This window comes from Pieris napi, chromosome 24 (genome assembly GCF_905475465.1).
Source record: "Pieris napi chromosome 24, ilPieNapi1.2, whole genome shotgun sequence".
NCBI lineage: Eukaryota > Metazoa > Arthropoda > Insecta > Lepidoptera > Pieridae > Pieris > Pieris napi.
This window is the reverse complement of record NC_062257.1, coordinates 1383817-1405364: the sequence shown is the minus strand read 5'-3', so window position 1 is coordinate 1405364 and position 21548 is coordinate 1383817. Positions and strand designations below refer to the sequence as shown.

Sequence of the window (21548 nt, the reverse complement as noted above, 5' to 3'; positions counted from 1 at the left end):
GCACAGCAGGGCTCGCAAGTGCGTTGCCGGCCTTTTAAGACTTGGTACTTATGAATTAGGGGGCAAATGGGTAGGAGGCGCACCTGATGTTAAGTGACACCGCTAGACAATAGCACAGCAGGGCTCGCAAGTGCGTCGCCGGCCTTTTAAGATTTGGTACTTATGAATCAGAGGGAAAATGGATAGGAGGCGCACCTGATGTTAAGTGACACCGCTAGACAATAGCACAGCAGGGCTCGCAAGTGCGTTGCCGGCCTTTTAAGAATCGTGCTTATAAAAACAGTATAGCGATATTTTGTTTTGAATTGATTTTTTTACACTCTTTGCTCACCTTCCTTCATGGAGTAGGGCGGGAGAAGAATATACATGCTGATGTCATTGCCCTTGTATGGAAGTTCCAGGATTTGTGCTCCAAGGTCATCGTTTACCACTGAAAAGCAATTTAATTTGTCATGAATACGCCTGGCTAACAAGCGATCTCTTCCAGGCGAACGAAGTAGAAATACTAAGTTCAGTGCAAAAATTGCTTTTTTTACACGCTTTATATTAGCTTCACCTGTATGTATGTATGTATGTAACGACTCCTTCGGACTCGATTTTGACACACTTTTAACGGACAGATTTAATTCAAACTTTGCGCACCTGTCAAAGATCGATGACAATGCAATAATCCGAAAAAAAAATGAAAAAAATAAAAAAAATTAACTAAAAAATAAATAATAGTTAAAAAAAACTAAAAAATACGCTTTCTAACTAAAAAGTGAAAAATAATTCCTAATTTAGACTGAAAATGGTAATGAACAAAAAATACTTTTATTATTGTGAAAAAGCGTGGGGCGCTCTGTGCCATATTTTTCGTCTATCGAGCAACCACTTCACTTTTTAGTTTGATGTGCTTTAAAAGCGTGTTTTTTAGTTTTTTTAAACTATTATTTATTTCTTAAGAACTGGGGGCAAACGGGCTGGGTCCCTGATGTTAAGTGATAACATAACACTTTCAATGCCTGTGGCTCGCGAGTGCGTTGCCGGCCTTTTAAAAATTCGGTTTCCGGTTCCTTAAAAGGTTCGGAAATACTTACGTGGGCAGCTGGTTCCACATAGTGTTAGTGCGCGGAAAAACTGCCTTTAAAAACGCTCAGTTATCGGACAGACTTCGAGGTGATACGGGTGGAATTTTGTCTTCTGTCAAGTGTCACATTTATTGAAGTTATACTTCTTTAGGCGCGTTATGAAAAATTGATGAGAGTGAAATATTACGATGCGCGCGCACCATGACACAAAATTAACAGAATGAAGTTGCCCACGGTAGATGCTACGGCATTGGACATAATTTAAAAACAACATTCGAATAATAATAGAATTTATGTTACACTTAATGTAAGAGAATAATAATATTTATTTATTTAATTTTTCAAATGTAAACCGAACTTTATTGACTATAATGACTCCTCTTCCAGTCTTTGATTATTTAATTGTAATTAATTATTTGCATGCAATCAAAAACTATTTTTAATAATGCCAAAGAAGTATACGTTTATATAAGTTTTAAGTATATGTGTAATGTCTACTAGTGTCTACATTCAGTCAGTTAGTGTCTAGTGTAGTTCTAGACACTAGTATGCATTGTTTTATTAAGACATTTCAATTAACTAATATTTTGTTATAATGACTTCAAATTATTCCCCTTATAATGGTTAATTTTTATTTACTGGTAAGAATATGTAGCACTGTACCCTCTCACAACCGCCACCGAACCTAACTCTAGCCAAAAAAACTTTATTTTCATTTAAAACCTTGTCAAAAACTTACTGTAATGAAATATTCCCTTCTGTCTCATAAAAGGCCACAAGGTCTGTCGGGTTTCAGACACAAAAAACACCTGCTTCTTCGTTCTTTCTACCAGGAATTTGGACGCCCACACGCCTTTGAAATACGCGGCATTTGCCAGCACCAGCTTGGTGGCTTCGGATATACCGTCAGCTGGTATTAGATCCTGGATATTATTCTTTGTAACGCGTTCTACCCAGCTGTTGATGGTTTCCCGGGCTGCGATTGGGTTCTCATGGAAGTTCTGAAATTTGAACCATGAAGGTTTCATTTCCCTAATATTGCGACAGTTTGATATATATGAAGTCATTAGCACTAGCATGGACTGATGAAGCTACAGGCTGTGCACCAATGGACTTTTGGAACGAAGTTCCTTATCGCGCGTTGTGAAAGGGGGCTAGACGGAAAAAATTCTTACGAAAAGTTGTCACGACACTTTTTTGCTATTTGCTATTGTAATACACCGGTTCTCGTCCGATCACCGAAGTTAAGCAACGTCGGGCGAGGTCAGTACTTGGATGGGTGACCGCCCGAGAACACCTCGTGATGTGGTTTTTTTTTTTTTTTTAGGGATAAGAAATGAAAATTATTTTTGGAATAACTTAACTAAATTAGTCTTGTTGGAACGAAGTTATCGACCGTTGCGAAAGGGGGCTAGACGGAATAAATTAAGACCAAAAGTTGTAAGACACTTTTTGGTATAGTTGTTATATTTTACATTTTCGATTTAGCTATCGCCTACGTCCATACCACGTTGAATACACCGGTTCTCGTCCGATCACCGAAGTTAAGCAACGTCGGGCGAGGTCAGTACTTGGATGGGTGACCGCCTGGGAACACCTCGTGATGTTGGCTTTTTTTTTCGTCGTAAGATTGGTGTCGAGAAAATCTATCATACTGTTAGGATACCAATTAACATATAAATTAATCGAAAGGAATTTCGTTCCATTCGGGTGTCCCTTGACACCTCTAAAGTTTTTTATATGTGCATCTAAACTCGCTTGTACGGTGAAGGAGAACATTGTGTATCCGGCATTAAAAATTCTACGTGTGTCAGACATAATGGGCCGAGTCTTAAGGCCCTATCCCAGCACGAATTGCTGTGTCAGTGTCTCGGGGTGGCGCGCCGGCCCGTAATAACAATTAGTTGTGTAAAACATTCAATTAACGTAATTATATCTTTTTTTTCTGAAATGAATTACTTGGCTTGCGATAAAATATATCGTGTAAATTTCAAAATCATGTTCTTTATACATTTTCGTCATTAAATGAATTCAAAGTGTCAAAAATTGGCTATATTTGATTTTTTTTCTATCGAGCGGAGTTATTTAAATCGCGTATCGATCTTTCAAAATGGATACATAAACTACTCAACTCCACCATATATTTTTTCCATTCGCCCTACTTGAAACGATGACGAAAAATGGAAAGAAACAATATACTTTTTTGGAGTTTGGCGACCGGATAGGCCGCGTTTCCATTACGCAAGTACTTGCATGCATGTATGACGTCACACTTGTGTGCAAGTGACTTGAATTGGAAACACGATTTTGTTCAACTTGCATACAAGTTAGTTCTCCTAGTTGTACAGTATTTATCATGGTAGAAGACGTGCTGTAGTAAATATTAAAATATATAAATAATATAATTATAAATATTATTGTTTTCTCTGTAGGTATCCCTTAGCACTCATTTTACAAGGTAATCCTGCACACTTCCTTCTATAGGATGAGCGCATGATACCTTTAAAAAAAACGAAACAGAAATCTGATGATAACAACTAGAAGAACTTCTTAAACTAGCGCATAGGTACCCTTCCGCGGCGCGACTTCTAAATACGGGATGGTTTATGTCGGCTCGGCTGTGCATACCCACTACCCACAAAACCCCAAAGCGCCTCCAACAATCACCCTACGTGGGACAGCAGTGAGCAGAGCCTTATCTGTTTTCCAACACGCGATACCCCATTGTTAGTTTGTGAAGACAGCAAGTATCCTTCACAGACCGGGTTTTGTTTTGTTTATTGCATTTTGTTATTATTATAATTATATACTTCAAGATGTATCTTTTAATTAATTGTTTACTGACGTTTATAAGTTACCTATAAATATATTACATTTTGATTCATTGAGCAAGTAGTTGATTGGGGTCAGACGTCTTAGATTCGGTGTCAGCTGTTTTCTTATGAACATCATAAGAAAACAGGTACAACTTTCACATTATAGAAGTATTGATTGATGTTTCACGTGGTTTGGTTGACTGCTAATAATAATAATCTAGTGTGTTGCACTCTACATTTGTGTTTGCCTTAGATATCATTGATCATTTTTATTTCATAGGCAAGTCTCTGATCTGTGACAGAGACAACGACTGACGATGCTTTCCTTCACTAGCGAGTTTTAGATACACAGAACAAAAAAATTGACAATTGGGTTTATGAAAAAAAAAATTGATTTTTTTTATGTATTTTAAAACTTTATTGTTAGTAAAATTGATGTTTAATGCAAAAAAATTTTAAATTTAAATTTCAATTAATTATAAACAATTAAAAATTGATGAAATTTAAATAAAAATCACGTGACTAAAAACGCGCCATATAGTATATTTAATATATTAAATATTAATTAACAAAATTAAATAGATCAAAACACTGTATTTATTATTTTTCTATCAACTGCAATGAGTGAAAACAAACATTATGACGTCACACGCGCTCGGGTTTGTTCGGCGTGTTTTACTACTGTGTGGTACTGGATTCAAAAATTATTTATTATTTTGAAATAACTTTTGAATTAAAGGGAAAAAAAATAAAAATAAAATAGTTTTGTTATAAAACTTATGATCTTCCCCTTTATCACAATTTTTTTTTCAAAAACCCAATTGCAAGTGATTGATATGTAGAAATTACGAAAATAGAGGTGTATCTTTAAGGACCGATCGGCCTCTCCTCTTGGTAAGCGTCTTACAAAAGGTGGATAGAAGAATTAGAAGCGGTAGCAGGAAGCGAATGGAGAAAGAGAGAGTCAGTTGGAAAAAGCTGGAGGAGGCCTTTACGCGTGAAGGGGTTCCGATCGACGGTACTAAAGGAAGCTAAGATATACGTATTTAATATATAGGATAAAAAATAAATCAGTGGCGCTACAACCTCTTTAGGGAGCGTTCAAGTATTACGTAACGTATTTTAGGAGGGGGGTCCTTTTGTAAAACGTTACGATGTGGGGCGGGGATTAAATTACGCGTTATTGTGAATATTTTTTTCGACCTACACCACATAATAGTAACTAAAGAGTGACTAGGGGGTCACGAAACGTTTTACTATACTTGGGTACAGTACTGTACTTGGGTACTGAATAACGTTACGGCGAGTTACATGGGGGGGGGGTCAATAATCTCCAAAAATTGCGTTACGTAATACTTGAACGCTCCCTTAGGTCTAGGCTTCAGATTTCTGGATCTGTTTCATAATCATTTTCCAATCTAATAAGCAAGTAGGTGATCAGCCTCCAGTGCTACACGCCGTCGACTTTTAGGGTCTAAGACATGTCGGTTTCCTCACGATGTTTTCCTTCACCGTTCGAGCGAATGTTAAATGCGCACACAGACAGTCCATTGGTGCACAGCCGGGGATCGAACCTACGACCTCAGGGATGAGAGCCGCACGCTAAAGCCACAAGGCCAACACTGCTCAGAATATATAGGATAACAAGATATAAATAATGTAAAAAATCTAAGCTATATATATATTTTTTTGTCATAATTTGGAAAATAAAGGGCTTAAAGGTGTCTGCCCACTATCCCGTAGCATACCATGACCGTGCTAGGAACGTATCCAGCACGGAAAGCAATCCGGTACGCTCTATTTCGCCCACTGAAGCGGGCCGACAGCGTTCTGAACCCGTTTACAACCCGTATGTAACCCGTATTTAATCTGTATGATGCCCGTATGTAACCCGTATTTAATCTGTATGATGCCCGTATGTAACCCGTATTTAATCTGTATGATGCCCGTATGTGACACGGCAGAAATCTTTTCAATACACTCGTAAGGCATCGGTTCATTCTCGTACAAATATCAGTGTTGCGTAGACGCGTTAATGTGGTGAAATATTGAAATAGTTACTTATCATTTTGGCTTACTATCATTTTGGATGAAGAGGAAGAGGAATGCCTAAAAAACACTCGACACTACTGGATTCACAATTCTATAAAAAAAACGCAAAACGGAAGGAGAATATTGGACATTATTCAGGCACTTAGTTAGTTAAAACGGGTTTGTAACGGTCATACTCCCCGCTCAGTCAGCGGTCTGGCAACGTCGCGTGCCATGCACGTAGCGTGTCCGCACCGGCAAAATATTCCCTCCGACGAATAGTTGACGGCCCGTGCATGGCACGCTACGGTGTCGGCCGGTGACGGAACGGTCTAGTGGGCATAGTCTCATACTTCTCAATACAAAGAATAGTTTTTTGTCTGAAACGGTCCTAGTACGGTCATGGTATGCTACGGGATAGTGGGCAGACACCTTTATTATTATTATTATAAGCGAAAACACTGTAGCTTACATACTAAGTGACAGTACAGTATAAATTCAAAATTAGAACGACTCCAAAACACTTATCTTTTAAAATAATAAAATATATTACCAACGCCTGCAATTCATCCAAAAGTAGGTCGCGCACACATTGTCTGACGTTCAGGCCGCTGTCCACAAACATCCTGTTTGCATTCGTGAACTCGTAACTGTCGCTGTTATTGTTCATCTCTCGTGACCTTTTGTCCACTCTGTACGCTGTCAGCAGGTTCACCTTGTCCTGGAAATGAGGTGTACATTACAGATTGGGTCCAAGGATATATTTTTTTTATTTTTTTTTTATATTTTATACGAGGTGATAATGCGCTTACGCAGGCCCGCATCAAGGATGTCGAGCTTGACGCGGGGACTGTGGGGCTGGGTCTACACTCAAAACTCTCTGCTATTCAGAGGGGTAGCGAGACCCCACCCACTAAAAACACCTCAGCCTTTCACACGCCCTTATTATGGGCCCTCGGGGTTCGCTAGGCATTCTACCCAAGGAGGGCCCAAGGATATAGTTAGGCCCGGTTAACCCAAGTAGACTTTCTGCTGTGGTCTCTAGCAGTATGACCAGCGCTGTGGATTCGGCTCCTCAGCATAATGATGAGCCAGGGCCAATTACAGCCACAGCACACACGCATTACACACTTAAAACTAATCGAAAGGGAAAAGGGATTCTTTCTTTGATTATTGTTATTATGTGTGTTTTTGTTAGTAATAAATGTTAGATAAACTCAAACTCAAAATATCTTTATTCAAGTGGGTAACCAAGTACACTTTTGAATCGTCAAGTTAAATTAATCTTAAATTTACATTTACTACCAGTTCGCAAGTCAATATTCTTCTATATCTAAAAATGCATTGTTTGGTAATTAATCTAACAAAACTATGTTAATTATATTTACTTATAAATAATTTTAGGTTCCTTATCGTAAGTTGGGTCTAACGAAGTATCAATTAAAAGATGGCGTCATCTAGTTAAATTAATTTTTCGTCATTTGAGTTTTCAATAAATTATTTTGCATAAAATATAAAATACTAATATTTCATAAATTCTCGGTTAAATTTAAAATTATGTTAAATAATTGTAAAAAGTTTATTCTTTAAACTTTAATTTTAAAAATAAAATTTCTATAAGGTAATTCGCCCTTCTCACTCACTCTCAATCGGTCTCAATCGCTCTCTACCTTTTCTTAGACAAAAACGCTGCACATCTTCGTGACGTTTCATCCGTAAACATTTTACCCTCAGGCGCCTAAAGAAGTTTCACTTCAAAAATACATTAAAATAAAATACAATAAAAAGAGGCGCTTCATTGCTTTCACACAGGCACTGCCGGTGGTCGGCGCGGCTCAACAAAATTGTATGATAAATAATATATTTAACTCCTATAGCCCGCTCAAGTCTTGCGGGGAGCAACCCAAGTGTTCACCAAGAACTCAGTTTCTTTGTGCCTATATGTGGGACAAGCTAAGGCCAAGATTTGCGATACCAAGACCCAGAACCTTTTGTACAGATCCCCGATTAACAAAGACGTTGCTGCTGGTATCTCCAATATCGATATCTTTATATGTTCAGTGAGTTCATAGTAGCGATATTGCGTATCTTATGTATTTAATATTTGATTGGCTAAGTACTAAAAGGATAGTGTATGTTTATGTGAATAAATAAATTTTATGTAATCATTACTCATGTGTCCATTAACCAAAGGATGCAAGCTATTACAGTAATTTTTATAGCACCAAACAATTTTATATAAATTGCATGCAAATGCGTGATAATATATGATAATTTTACTTTAGGTTTATTGGAATTTCAGTCAATGTTTGTACTATTCTTAATGGGCGTATATATTTACTTTATTTATTTGCTCAACAGTACTCCTACAGCTTCTCACTAAACAATATCCAAACAATTACATTGTACACAAAAGCTAAAAACGGAATACACATTCAAACATAAACAAAGCATAGTTTTACTTTTACCTATTTATAATAAATTAAATTCTTAGTTCTAAGATTCATTGATCATTATAATATATATTTAATATAAAGGAAGAATAACAAAGCCATTATTAGTAAAAGATACCAGAGATTTTTAAATTATTTTTTTAAACATTTTTTAGTTACATTAAATATTATATCTATTTGCTGGTAATTTGTGTTATAATCTGAAGGTAATACGATACAAACTTTAATTTTTTTTTAAAGGCAAGGTGTATTATAGTGAAGGCGTGAAAGAGTTTTGACAACAATTATAAATAACTTGACTTATTATTTTTATAATATGACTGATTGTGCGGTTTATATTTAATTAATCAATCTGAATGTACCACTTTATTTGCAAATAAAGGATTTATTATTATTAATTTATTCAAGAATCCGTGTGCGACAATATATACACAATTGTTCCATGTGCGTTTGAACACGAATTATCTGCGTAGTTCGCCAATTTATCGGGTTACAATTACAATCAAATTTATAAAGATGTTGATTTTCCACCTTACCAAAGAGGATTTGAGGAAATATTTTTGGAAGCGAGAAGTCTTTGACTTTATTTAGCACTACTAACAATTCCTTATTCTTTAAAATATTTAGTTTAATTTTTTAAATCTATAAATAAACTTAATTGACTTATATTTTCTGTCTCGTATATGTTGTCTGAGAATATGTTTTGACTTGGTATATTGTCTAAGTGTTTTCATGCATATGTGGCCAGAAATGTACTCATTTTAACGTATTAATATAATCTGTAACCGCCAGAAACATCAGTGTAAAATGTATTTTTTTAAATATTTAGATATAATTCAATTCGGAGTCTTGAACTCCGCTGTGAAAAATAAAATTGTATTCGTTATAACAAACTTCCATGCGAAATTAGAGAATTATCTTTATATATATAATTCTTCTGTGAGTGTGTATGTCACTGAACTTCTCTCAAACGACTGGACCGATTTTGATGAAATTTTTTGTGTGTGTTCAAGGGGATCTGGGAATGGTTTAGATTCACAAATCAACCCGGCAGGTGGCGCTGCAGTCGGTACTTTCATACTTTGCTTTACTAATTGCTTGAAATATCATGCAGGACAACGTCTGTCGGGTCCACTAGTTACTATTATAAATTAAAAACTCTCGTTAAACGTATAATTATCAAAAAGCTGGTTATAAATAATCTTTGGGATTGATTTGGTCTAACAATTTGTATGACTCAAAACTTGGCGATTAAAGAACCGCGGAGAGTTACCTATCTGATCTTAACAGATCTTCTTGCCTTTACGCCGTTGACTTGCGAACTGGTAGTGTAAATTTAGAATCAATTTATCTTTCCTGTTGACGTTCATAATTGTACTTGTTTTCCTATGAATAAAGTTATTTTGAATTTAAGTAAATTAATTCTTACCATAGAGTCTGAGATCTTCAACGCCTGCTTCAGATTCTGTTCTGTCCGTCCACCAGCAGCAATATACCCCAAAAGCAACGCGTGGTACACGGAGAACGGCGAGAAAAATATATTATCTTCTGGCACAGCTTTGTTTATGGAATTGAATAGGTCCAATGTGAAGTGTAGCTGGCCCTTATATAAATCTATTCGAGATTCTGGATTCGCCTTAGACACATCTTTGTCCAAGCACTGGCCGTGTACCGACGCTATGACTGCGATGAAGAGCGTTAATTTCAGCATCTTTTATCTGTAAATAAACGACGTGTTAATGGAGGCTAAGAATAGAAACAGAAGAAGGCCCTTTCCCAGCACGAATTGCTCTGTCAGTGTCTCGGGGTGGACTGCGGTGCGCAGTGGAGAGCTGGAGCACTGAGGCGCGCCGGCCCGTAATAACAATTAGTTATGTAAAACATGAAATTAATGTAATTTTACTAATTTTTCTGAAATGGATTACTTGGCTTGCGATAAAATATATCGTGTAAATTTCAACATCATGTTCTTTATACAATTTTGTCATAAAATGAATTCAAAGTGTTAAAAATTGGCTATGTTTGGTTTTTTTTTCTATCGAGCGAAGTTATTTAAATCGTGTATCAAAATGGATACATAACTACTCAACTCCACCATATATTTTTTCCATTCGCCCTACTTCAAGAAACGATGACGAAAATTGGAAAGAAACAATGTCCTTTTTTGGAGTTTGGCGACCAGATAGGTCCTTAACGATTTAGGTTGGCGTCTGGTGTAGTACCGGTGACCCCAGAGCTGGTAGTTTCCTGAACGAATAAGTATCGCAATACAGCAAGGAAATGCTGCCAGTGTTAAAGGTACACCGCCACAGGGACCCTTGGAAAGAAGTTTGGTCCCTGTATCGCGATACTTCTTCGTTGAGGATAGCTTGGTAGATAGCACCAGCTCCGGGGTCCTCGGTACTATCTACCAGGTGCCAACTTAAATCTTTAAATAGCTATGCACTTGAACGATTTTCAAAAATATCCTTACTTGCCCAATGGACAAAAAAGGAGAAGACGCTCACCAGAAACCTGGGATGACGATATAAAAGATATAGTGGGGGAAGATTACTAATTCTAAAAAGGCCGGCAACGCACTCGCGAGCGCTCTGGCATTTAGAGTGTCTATGGGCGGCGGTATCACTTAACATCAGGTGAGCCTTCTGCCCGTTTGCGCCCTGTTCTATACTATGTACACGCGTCGGAAGTTATACTTCTTTGGCGTAACAAAATAAAAATCTTTTCAAAAATTTTATTCTACTTTTTTAGAAAAAACTACACTAACAATAGAAAAAAGGTATATAATACGTTAAATATTTTATTATAACGCATTATCTAGTTAAATAAAGTTTATTTAAATATTACAAAAAAAATATTTCTACATAATTAAAGAAATGGACATTTTTTATTTTAAAATGTTGACTATACCAACTTCAGGGTGTCGGTTTTTTGTGACGGTGTGCGCGCGCATCGTAAAAATTGACTCTCATAATTTTTCCCTAACGCGCCAAAAGAAGTATAAAAAGTGTAATACGGAGGCCTGCACTCCTACACACTCCTATTAATTATTTATTTTTAAATTATAATACTCGAATGGATGCCATTTTTATTTTATACTGTTATGCCTACGTAATAAACGCATTGTAAATAAAACTTCAAGGATTGGTCACGTTCGACGTTGGGGAAACCCAGTTTATTTCATTCAACACACAATGATATTATTTTTATATGGTAAGTAAACGAGTATACTAATAATAATAATAATAAAAGCCTTTACTGCTGTAACTACTTATACTAGTAAGGGAGCGTTTAAGTATTACGTAACGTATTTTGGGAGGGGGGGTCCTTTTGTAAAACGTTACGATGCGGGGCGGGGATTAAATTACGCGTTATTGTTAATATATTTTTCGACTTACACCACATAATAGTAACTAAAGAGTCACTAGGTGGTCACGAAACGTTTTACTATACTTGGGTACAGTACTGTACTTGGGTACTGAAAAACGTTACGGCGAGTTACATGGGGGGGGGGGTCAATAATCTTAACTCTAAAAAAAAGAAATACGAATTAATCGGCAAGCCGGTTGATTTCTGTTATACAGCTTGTCCTTGGACATGGACCTCCTCTAAGGGCTTCCATTCTTCTCTGTTTCTAGCTTTACGTAGCCACATAGGGCGAGTTGCTCTTCGCACATCTTCTTCCCATCTTTTTATTTGTATTCCTCGTTTTCTTTTGTCATAGTGAGGAAGCCATTCCGTCACTTTCTTCGTCCATTTATCTTTATCTCATAATGCGTCCTGTCCATTTCCATTTCAATCTTTTACTAGAAGTAACAGCATTTCTAAACGAGTACTTTATTTTTATAATTAATCTCCATGAACTCGGTTTCTTTGTGGGGGATATGTGCGACGTCGTAGGCCAAGGTTTGCGATACCAAGAGCCAGAATATGTTTCACATATCCCTACTGAATGCTCTCTCCACTATCGACATCTTTATACGTTTACACAGTGACTTCACAAAAGCGATATTGTGTGGTTCCACATAATGGTGGTGCGCGGCAAAAACTGACTTAAAAAACTGTCAGTTGTGAAACGACGGACGTCGAGGTGATACGGTTGGAATTTCGTATTCTGCCTCGACGTCCGATGTCTCATGTACTCGTACATATGTACATTTTATACTATCTAATATATAAAATTCTCGTGTCACAGTTTTCGTTGCCATACTCCTCCGAAACGGCTCGACCGATTCTCATGAAATTTTGTGTGCTTATTGGGTATGCCTGAGAATCGGACAACATCTATTTTTCATCCCCCTAAATGTTAAGGGTAGTCCACCCCTAAATATTTTATTTTTAGATATTTTTTTCTGTTTTAATTTTTTTATGATACAGCATTAAAAAATACATACAACCCCTAATTTTCACCCCTCTACGATCAACCCCTATTTTTTTATTATAAATATACATGGCAAAACGACGTTTGCCGGATCAGCTTGTATAATATATATTCATAAGTATCTGATTGTCCTCCTTTTAATACGTTTGAGAATAAAATATAGGACATGTTTATTTATTGGTATAATACAGTGTCATGTTGTTGAGGTCAAACCGAGAAATTCAGTGTCAAAACGGTAAAATAAATTGTTTATGGAATTTCCTAGTAGCTTCAGCCTTCTCGTGAGCGTGAATAATGACAACCTTCGGCTGGGTAATTCCAAGTAAAGGTTTTGAAGTCAGCGTGAAATTTGACCTCAATAACGGACATTTTCAGCCGATGTTAAGTGATATCGTCCATGGACACTCACACGCCTTTTAGAAATTGGTACGCTATTGAAGGACCCTTAGAATGTGCGTGCTCCTATTTCACCATGCCTCCTGCTGATAGAGGACAAATCTTTGTTTTTAATTTATTCTATTATTTTTTGTCTATTATTATTGATGTCATATGGAACAGCTCCTTACAAACGTTGTGTAAAACAAAAAACTTGGCGATTAAAAAGAGTGGCCATATTGCCAGTTCTTCTCTTCTGTTCTACGCCCTTGATTTGAGAACTGGCAGTAAATGTAAAATTAGAAGCATTTAATGTACGTAGCATAGGTAAATATCTTGAAGAAAACGGCATATTTTGGACTCAAAAATCTACGCAAAAAGACTCCTAATTCAGCGTTTATTCTGTGAAGGCGTTCATATGCTTCGTCATAATGGATTTCCCTCGCAAGAACAGAGAAAGTCCGCCGCGTCACAGTTATACAATCGCTGGTGTCATTCACTAGCGATTCATGTCAATAGGATTAAGCGTCGTTATCTATATATATAAAAATGAAACCCGTTTTCCGTTGTCACGACATCACATGAAAACGGCTCGACCGATTTGTCTGATTTTTTTGTTGATGTGTTTCTAATTGTCAGGAGAAGGTTCTTATTAAAGAAAAAAAGAAAAAAATTGCGCGGAAAATTAGAAAATTCAAGAATACTTAACGACGATGCAATTCGAACTTTTTGGTGTAACCTTATGGCGTTTGACATAACACAACATTGACAGAATGCGTGCTGCAAATATCGTCAGAGGATGTAAGAAAAATTAATATCGTTCAAAATAAATGCTTCGATCTGGGTTATTATATTGATAATATAATAATATGCGAGCCAGAAAAACAAACAAAAAATGTTGTATAACATAAAGCATTAGAATAATAAACACTTTGTTTCTGAAATATTTTTTAATTCATTATACCAATTTGAAATCAATATTCATAGTTAAGACAGGACAACGTCTGTCGGGTCCGCTAGTAGATTAATAAAATGCCTTTTATTGAGGGGAATGTATTTTCGTGTACCTACCTACATATATAATAATTTTTGTTTATACATACTTTTATTTTTTCTTTAGATTTTACTTTATTACACGCTTTATATTAGCTTCACCTGTATGTATGTATGTAACCGACACCTTCCGACACGATTTTGACCCACTTTAAACGGACAGATTTAATTCAAACTTTGTACACTTATAAAGAATCAGCGACAATATAATAATTTCATAGGTTTATCTAAAAAACAATGAATTTTTTTAAGTCCACAAAGCAATACGATTAAATTGAGACAACACGTATTGCTGCTAGGACTAAAAAGTGGAAAATAAATATAGTTTAAAACCACAGTATATATCTATATCTTATGTGTAAGCCATTATAGGCAAAATAGTGAACCATAACTACAATAAATATTGACAATTCATTTCAAATACGCATTTGATAATAATAAATTAATTACTTAATGAAAATAGATACTTTTATCGCTTCTGGTATCTCGACAAATATAATTTTAATCCTGCGCAGACGACGCGGGCACCAGCTTTTCAAATCATAAATAATAAGGACTAAAGTAAAATTAATTTCAAAGTGTGAGGGTAGCTATGTATATCCAGACCTAGACTCTGGAGATTGGTGGACGCGTTCTTCTGAAAGAGACAAATGTGATGATGGGATGCCTGGAGTAGGGATGTGAAAAAAAAATCGATTATTAAAAAAATAGATTTTTTACGCGATTTTTATATTAAAATTTCAATTATTAAAATAATCGATTATTTTTATAATTGAAAATCAAACATTGTCGATCTTTTTATCTGCCACCTCCCGACATTATGTCTGGTCTTTTATAACCCGGACCTCGAACTATTAGGGATATTCGATATACAACGATGTTTACAATGCGATACATTGAATCCGATTATTTGAAGATGTATTGATATACTCGATGCATTGATGTTTTTTTGTAAAACATCGAAAGGATGATAAAACCAGTTAATTTTACAAAAACTCAAGTTTGAATGGAACTCTATAATTTAAAAGTAAAATAAATTTATTCAGCAGCACAAGGCTACATACAATTAAAAAGACAACAAAAATACTGCTATGTGCTACTGAAAAGGCATACACTCAGTATTTATCAAATTTCACCTAAAATCTATTAAAACGAGATTAAGTTAATTTCTATTTTGATTATTCTTAAACGTTAATTTGTGTTAATAATTTCTATTGTTTATTTTTAGGGTGTTTATTTTGAAATTTATTCAAAAATTAGGAAAAAATCGAATAATAAAAAAAATCGATTATTTTTTTAAGAAAAATCGATTATTTATTAATCGATTTTTAAAGCTAAAAAAATAATCGATTAATAAAAAATCGATTTTTTTTTTTTAATGCAGAATGTCACATCCCTAGCCTGGAGTATATCATATAAACCGTACTTTAATCACATTTTAATCTCCCTGAATCTAATTACTGGTTAAATCAAGCGATTTAGTATACTAAGATGTTTTAATGTAGCGAGAAGTCATAAATTTGCGGGAATTACGTTACCTACATATCGACTAACGGAATCACAAATCTCTGATTACGGTAATGTACCGTTAACAATTATGTTGCAAAGATGTTTAATTGGTATCGTTAAATTAAAAAACTGTAATATAAATTTGCAAGCATTATTATTACTAAAGCTGCATTAATGATCAATAAATAAATCAGTGGCGCTACAACCTCTTTAAGTCTTGGCCTCATATATCTGAATCTGTTTCATGATCATTTTTAAATATAATAGGCAAGTAGGTGATCAGCCTCCAATGCCTGACACACGCCGACGACTTTTTGGGATAGACTAACTAACGACTTTAGATATACAAATACACAGTTGTATTTTAGTTTTTTTACAAATTATAATTGAACGACAGTACTTAGAACGCTAATATGAACTAGGAATCAGCGCAGGGTATAACTTTATATAATAAGAAAAAAAGTATTCTGGTACGATAAATTTTTCGACCAATTTCTCTGCCACATACATGGATCCATAAACACAGACTGACGGACGTCCAAGAATGATTGATTTTAATGTTATTATTTACTATGTTAAACAAAATAATTGTTCATAAAAAATACCATATGTGCTTGATAGATTATTTAACTCGATTTTAGTGCACTCATATTATCCTGTAAGTGTTATATTAGTGAGAAAAAAGTCATTCAAGTTTCGAAGGACTGGGTTTTTTGACATGTCGAGAGTAGAGCACTGCCTCCGCTCCGCTAACGAGGCGTGCAATTTGGGGGTTGAAGTGCACAGCAAATTTATTTATTTATTTAAAACATGTATTCTTAAAATATATATATGACATCACAAATTTTACACATACACATCAATTATATTAGCACATAACAATTTTAACCGATGAGGAAAACAATAAACAAGCAACCACAAAATAAAATCATAACTAAAACTAAATATAAACATAAACTTCATTGAGTGCGTCATAGACAAAGTTACGGTAAGTTGGAAGATTGTTGTATAATAATAATAATTTATTTTTTGCAAGAATATGGTACAAAATGTTAAGGTGATACAATCATAAATCGTTCGCATATTCTGCCACACACGATGGCGCGCAAATTTGTCTTAAAGTATTTCACATTATTATTTAATGTCAATTATTCTTATACTATCTAGTCTATTATATTATATACATTATATCATTAGCTTTATATCAATTACGGTGTTTCATGCAAATAATCATTTATTGAATAGTACATTTTTCTAAAAGTCAATATAATATCAATATTTTCATCAATGTTAGAAATCTATAAATGAATCCCTATTTCCCTTGGTCACGCCATCACGCGTGAGCGGCTGGACCGATTTCGCTAATTCTTTCAGAAGGTTCTTATGAAAGAAAAAAATAAGAAAATTGCGCGGAAAATTAGAAAAATTAAGAATACTTAACCACCATACAATTCAAACGTTTTTGATGTTCCTTTATGGTGTTTTACATAACATTTGAATGCGTGCTGCAAATATCGTCAAAGAAAAATGAATATCGTTTAAAACAAATGCTTCGATCGGAGTCATTATATTAAAAAATACATTAATTTGTTCTCGTGTCGGAATAATAAACACTTTGTTTCTGAAATATTTTTTTTTTACCAAAATGAAATCAATATTAGTTAAGACAGGACAACGTCTGTCGGATCCGCTAGTATATGCGGTGATGTTAATTATTTCGACTATGTGTTTGCGTGTTGTTCCCACGAGAATGTAAGTGCGTGCTCCTATTTCACCATGCCTCCTGCTGATAGAGGACAACTCTTAGTTTTTAATTTATGTTATTATTATTAATTACTTAAGATGTCATGTGGAACATGGTTTAATGGTTGCAGCTCCTTACAAACGTTGTGTAAAAAAAAACCATGGCGATTAAAAAGAGTGGCGGAGAGTTTATTGCCAGTTCTTCTCTTCCGTTCTACGCCCTTGATTTGAGAACTGGCATTAAATGTAAAATTAGAAGCATTAATATGTATTTCTTTACTGACACGTCATAAGTGTACAATGTGTTACCTACATGATTAAATGATTTTTGATTTGATTTGATATGTATAATATTGGTTGTTTGTAAAGTAGGTTTACGATCGAGATGTTTACGTGATAACGTCTTATTGGTGATATAAGTTTTTGGGAAGTAAGGAATTAATGAAGATAACAATTTTTTCAAATTTTAAATTACATCTATCGTTTTATTCACACTTTTGATGATAAATTTCGGGTGTAAAATGACAAGTTTACTTATTCGACTATGATATACATTTTTCTTCATACATTCACGGACAGACTGGCAGCGCTCGAGATGAGACGGGAGATCGGTCCGTCTCTCTCTCGTTATACCTGCGATCGCGCTCGTGAGGTTTTGGTGTGACACAAGTTTCTCAACATGTCACCCGACTAAAACGATTTTAAAGACGTTATCACGTCAAAATAAAGTCCCGGACCACAAGAGTCGAGGATATTGGGTAATTCTCCGCTCATAACGTACCCACGCAATGCTTGTGTAAGTTCCAGCGAACACGTTCCCTCACGGAATACAAACAGTTTTGTTTTGTATTGATTAATGTTTTATCTATCGAGTGGGTGCTTCATGTTTACCAGCTGTATACCCAGTTCCTGATATCTTATCAATGACTGTAGCCATCGTGCTTCTTTCGTCCAACTATAAACACCTGTTGTTCCTCCTTACCCACCACGCTACCTTCTATCGGCTTTTCCTTTCCACCAGGTTGTGAGGTCCGTTTGTCCCCTGTTCCTCTTACTTAAGTTCTCATTGGTCTTTTGTCACATTTCCAAAGAGATAGATGTGGTAAAACGGTACAGATACAGCAGATTTACTGCAATTTATCCTCTCCCCCCCCCGTATTAATTTTTTGTAGGAATCCTCGAAAATACATTTTTTTTCAAGCATAGACAATGTGTGGGTAATATGTGTACAAAAGTAAATAATTACTGTTGACATAATAACCAAATAAGAAAAAAGCCCCCCCTCCCCTATAGTGCTTACGTAATATGTACTTGGAATATGGTAATTATCAAATAGGTTTTGCAAACTGTATTTTAAAAATTCTGCCGATTTTAAACCTTGTTAAATTTATAAAACTTTCCTCAGAGTTCAAGGAATAAATTTTAAATATAAATTATTTTTCGTAGCAACATATTTTGGTATTTATTTTTATTTATATAATAGACATAAACATAACATTTAGTACTAACGAAACACACAAAATAATAAAAAGAAAATTTTTTTTTGAAGAATATTGTAATATATCTCCGTCACTATTGAAAACTGTCAAAGAATGAGTACGATTTAATCGGCAATTTTAAGTAATATTTTTAATAATATAATATATATATATATATATAACATACGTCACGTGACCATTTCCATATAAACTTATTGTCCTCATTCCCCCCGTTCTACACTATGTTATTATATATGTATGTTACATAATGCTTTGTTAATATTTATGAAGATATTTCTGGTAAATCCAATGTAGTCATCAAGGAAAATGAGTACACTAAAAAACCTTGATAATGCATTATACACAATGATGCAATGCCTGCGAACATCTTGACCCAACTCCGCCTATGGACTCGTCTACCATATGTCAACAAATGCGCAGAGGCTATGAGAACTTGGAGAACCTGAACTGGCGGTGGGCAGGCCACATAGCAGGGACAAGAACTGATGGACCTTAAATGAAGACCTCAGAAGAACAAAAGACTGCGCGGCCTCCCACAGACTAGGTGGAGTGACGACATCTTCAAGGAGGTAAGTAGATGCAGAGAAAATGGCGTACTGGAGGAAAGTGGAGGGGGGGCTACCTACTTATGTGGACGGTGCAGATACTATTAATAATAAACACCTGTCGAAGTAGACATGGGGAGAAATTGGCTGTGGCAAAAATCAATCTAGGAAAAAAAAGCGCGGGAAACTTCGTTCATGTTTCCCAACCTTTTACTTGAAACTGGCATAAAGTTAAAACTATTGCCATAATATTAAAAAAAATATATCAATCTAGAACTGTTTAGGAAAAACACCTTTTGTATGGCAATTAAGTTTTACAATAATTTACCAAAATAATTAAAAGATCTTCCGACTAGAGTAAAAAGCGACTTGGTGTATTACTTTTGAAAAAAACGTATTCAATAAATGATTATTTGCGTGAGACACTGTAGTTGATATAAATTTAATAACGTATGATATATATTATGTACGATACAAATAAAATAAGAATTGACCAATTCATATGACTAATAATGTAAAATTCCTTAGAAAACAAATTTGCGCGCCATTGTGTGTGGCAGAATATGCTAACTTACGATTGTATCACATTTTTGCAATAAATGTAATAATAATCATTATTAATAATTATTTTAATCAAAAATAGGGTACATACCATACAATACATACATTTCCCAATATGTGTTTTTGTATTTATTTATTTTATTTATTTACACTTTGTTGCAAATAAAAGAAACACAATACATAAAAATTATAAGAGATGCAACGGGCGGCCTTATCGCTAATAAGCGATCTCTTCCAGGCAACCCTAGTTAAAGAGGAAAAACTAAAAAAAAAACATGATGCGTGCGAGAAGTGCAGAACCAAATGTTATATAAAAAATATATATATATAGAACCTTAATCTAAAGTAATTTTTTTTTATTTTTTTTTATCTCAGAGATCACACACAAGGCGGACAATCAGGTACTTATAAAAATACACGTGTGAGAATGACATAAGAACTCAATAAGGAAGAAGTTCCTCACAATCAAGTAGCCCGCAAGTATTTCATGTATTTATGTTGTTTATGTTATACGGGAATCAAAATAATTCGTTGCATTCTTCGGTCTGATCGCGTATGTCAACACACACACCCACCAGCTTTTCACAACACACAGGTATCAAACACATATACAATGTATAACTAGGCAATGACAAATACATATGTGTAAGTCACTGGTATAAAATTTCACAACACTCGTCACACAAATTAGAAAGCGAGCGCGATTTCATTGTTTAAAGACACAATTTTACATTTGTATTCCTTTAAATGATTCAGTTGAAGTTATATCTTATATAATAACTTTTTGAGTCCGCTAATCAGGGACAACGCGTTTAGCCGGATTTATCGAAGATATTTAGTTATTGTTGTTTTTAAGACGATGTCATGTAACAGACGGCGCCATTTGCATTTCTCCTAATTTTAAAAGCATTTTTTGACAGTAACGAACTATGAAATAACGATGTTTTGTGCTACCAATTCCCTTTCTTGTTATCATTTATAAATTTATAATCCAAACCATTGTCTAAATTAAAAAATATTGGTAACTGTTTCTTCCATTAGTTCACTAGGAAATTACGATTTTCTTTAAATCCTCACGGTTGTTACTGTTTATTATTTGATATTAACACACTGAAATATAGCAAAAAAATTCAAGAAATTTAATTAACCTAATTTCGGTAAAATGAGCAACATTTGTGAACTTAATAATTGTGAACAAAGTCGTGTTATGAAAGAGGTACACATTACACAGGTATCTTGTATTAAAAAATCCTAAACATAAATGCATATATTATTACAACGAATAAACACGTTTATAATACGATATTACGATTACTATAGTGTTTATATATTTGTTATCAGTACAGAAGCAAAAAATAGACTCACCGATTTCGATTTTAATATCCGATCAAACACAACACGTTAGTCAATCACGGTGTCGCGAAGCGAACTAAGCAAGAGCTGTTCGCTGTCCACTATTTGTGGGGCAAACTTGTATGACTGGCCGAGTTGTCTTGTTTCAATACTTGCAAT

The 21548-nt window shown here is 34.9% G+C and overlaps 1 protein-coding gene and 1 non-coding gene across 2 annotated transcripts in view; one reads left to right on the top strand and one right to left on the bottom strand.

Annotated features, from left to right (window-relative positions):
• The window catches only part of LOC125061836 (serine protease inhibitor 88Ea-like), a 28003-nt gene extending 6455 nt beyond the window's left edge, over positions 1–21548 (bottom strand). The window contains exons 1-5 of the mRNA XM_047667457.1: positions 21402–21548; positions 9800–10088; positions 6471–6638; positions 1810–2071; positions 332–430 (exon numbers count right to left, since the gene is read on the bottom strand). Coding sequence (XP_047523413.1) covers positions 332–430; positions 1810–2071; positions 6471–6638; positions 9800–10081 — 811 coding nt within the window. The 5' untranslated portion in view covers positions 10082–10088; positions 21402–21548. The remainder of the gene's footprint in view (positions 1–331; positions 431–1809; positions 2072–6470; positions 6639–9799; positions 10089–21401) is intronic.
• On the top strand, positions 2564–2682 carry LOC125061970. The gene has a single exon (XR_007119121.1). It is a non-coding gene; the product is annotated as a 5S ribosomal RNA (ribosomal RNA).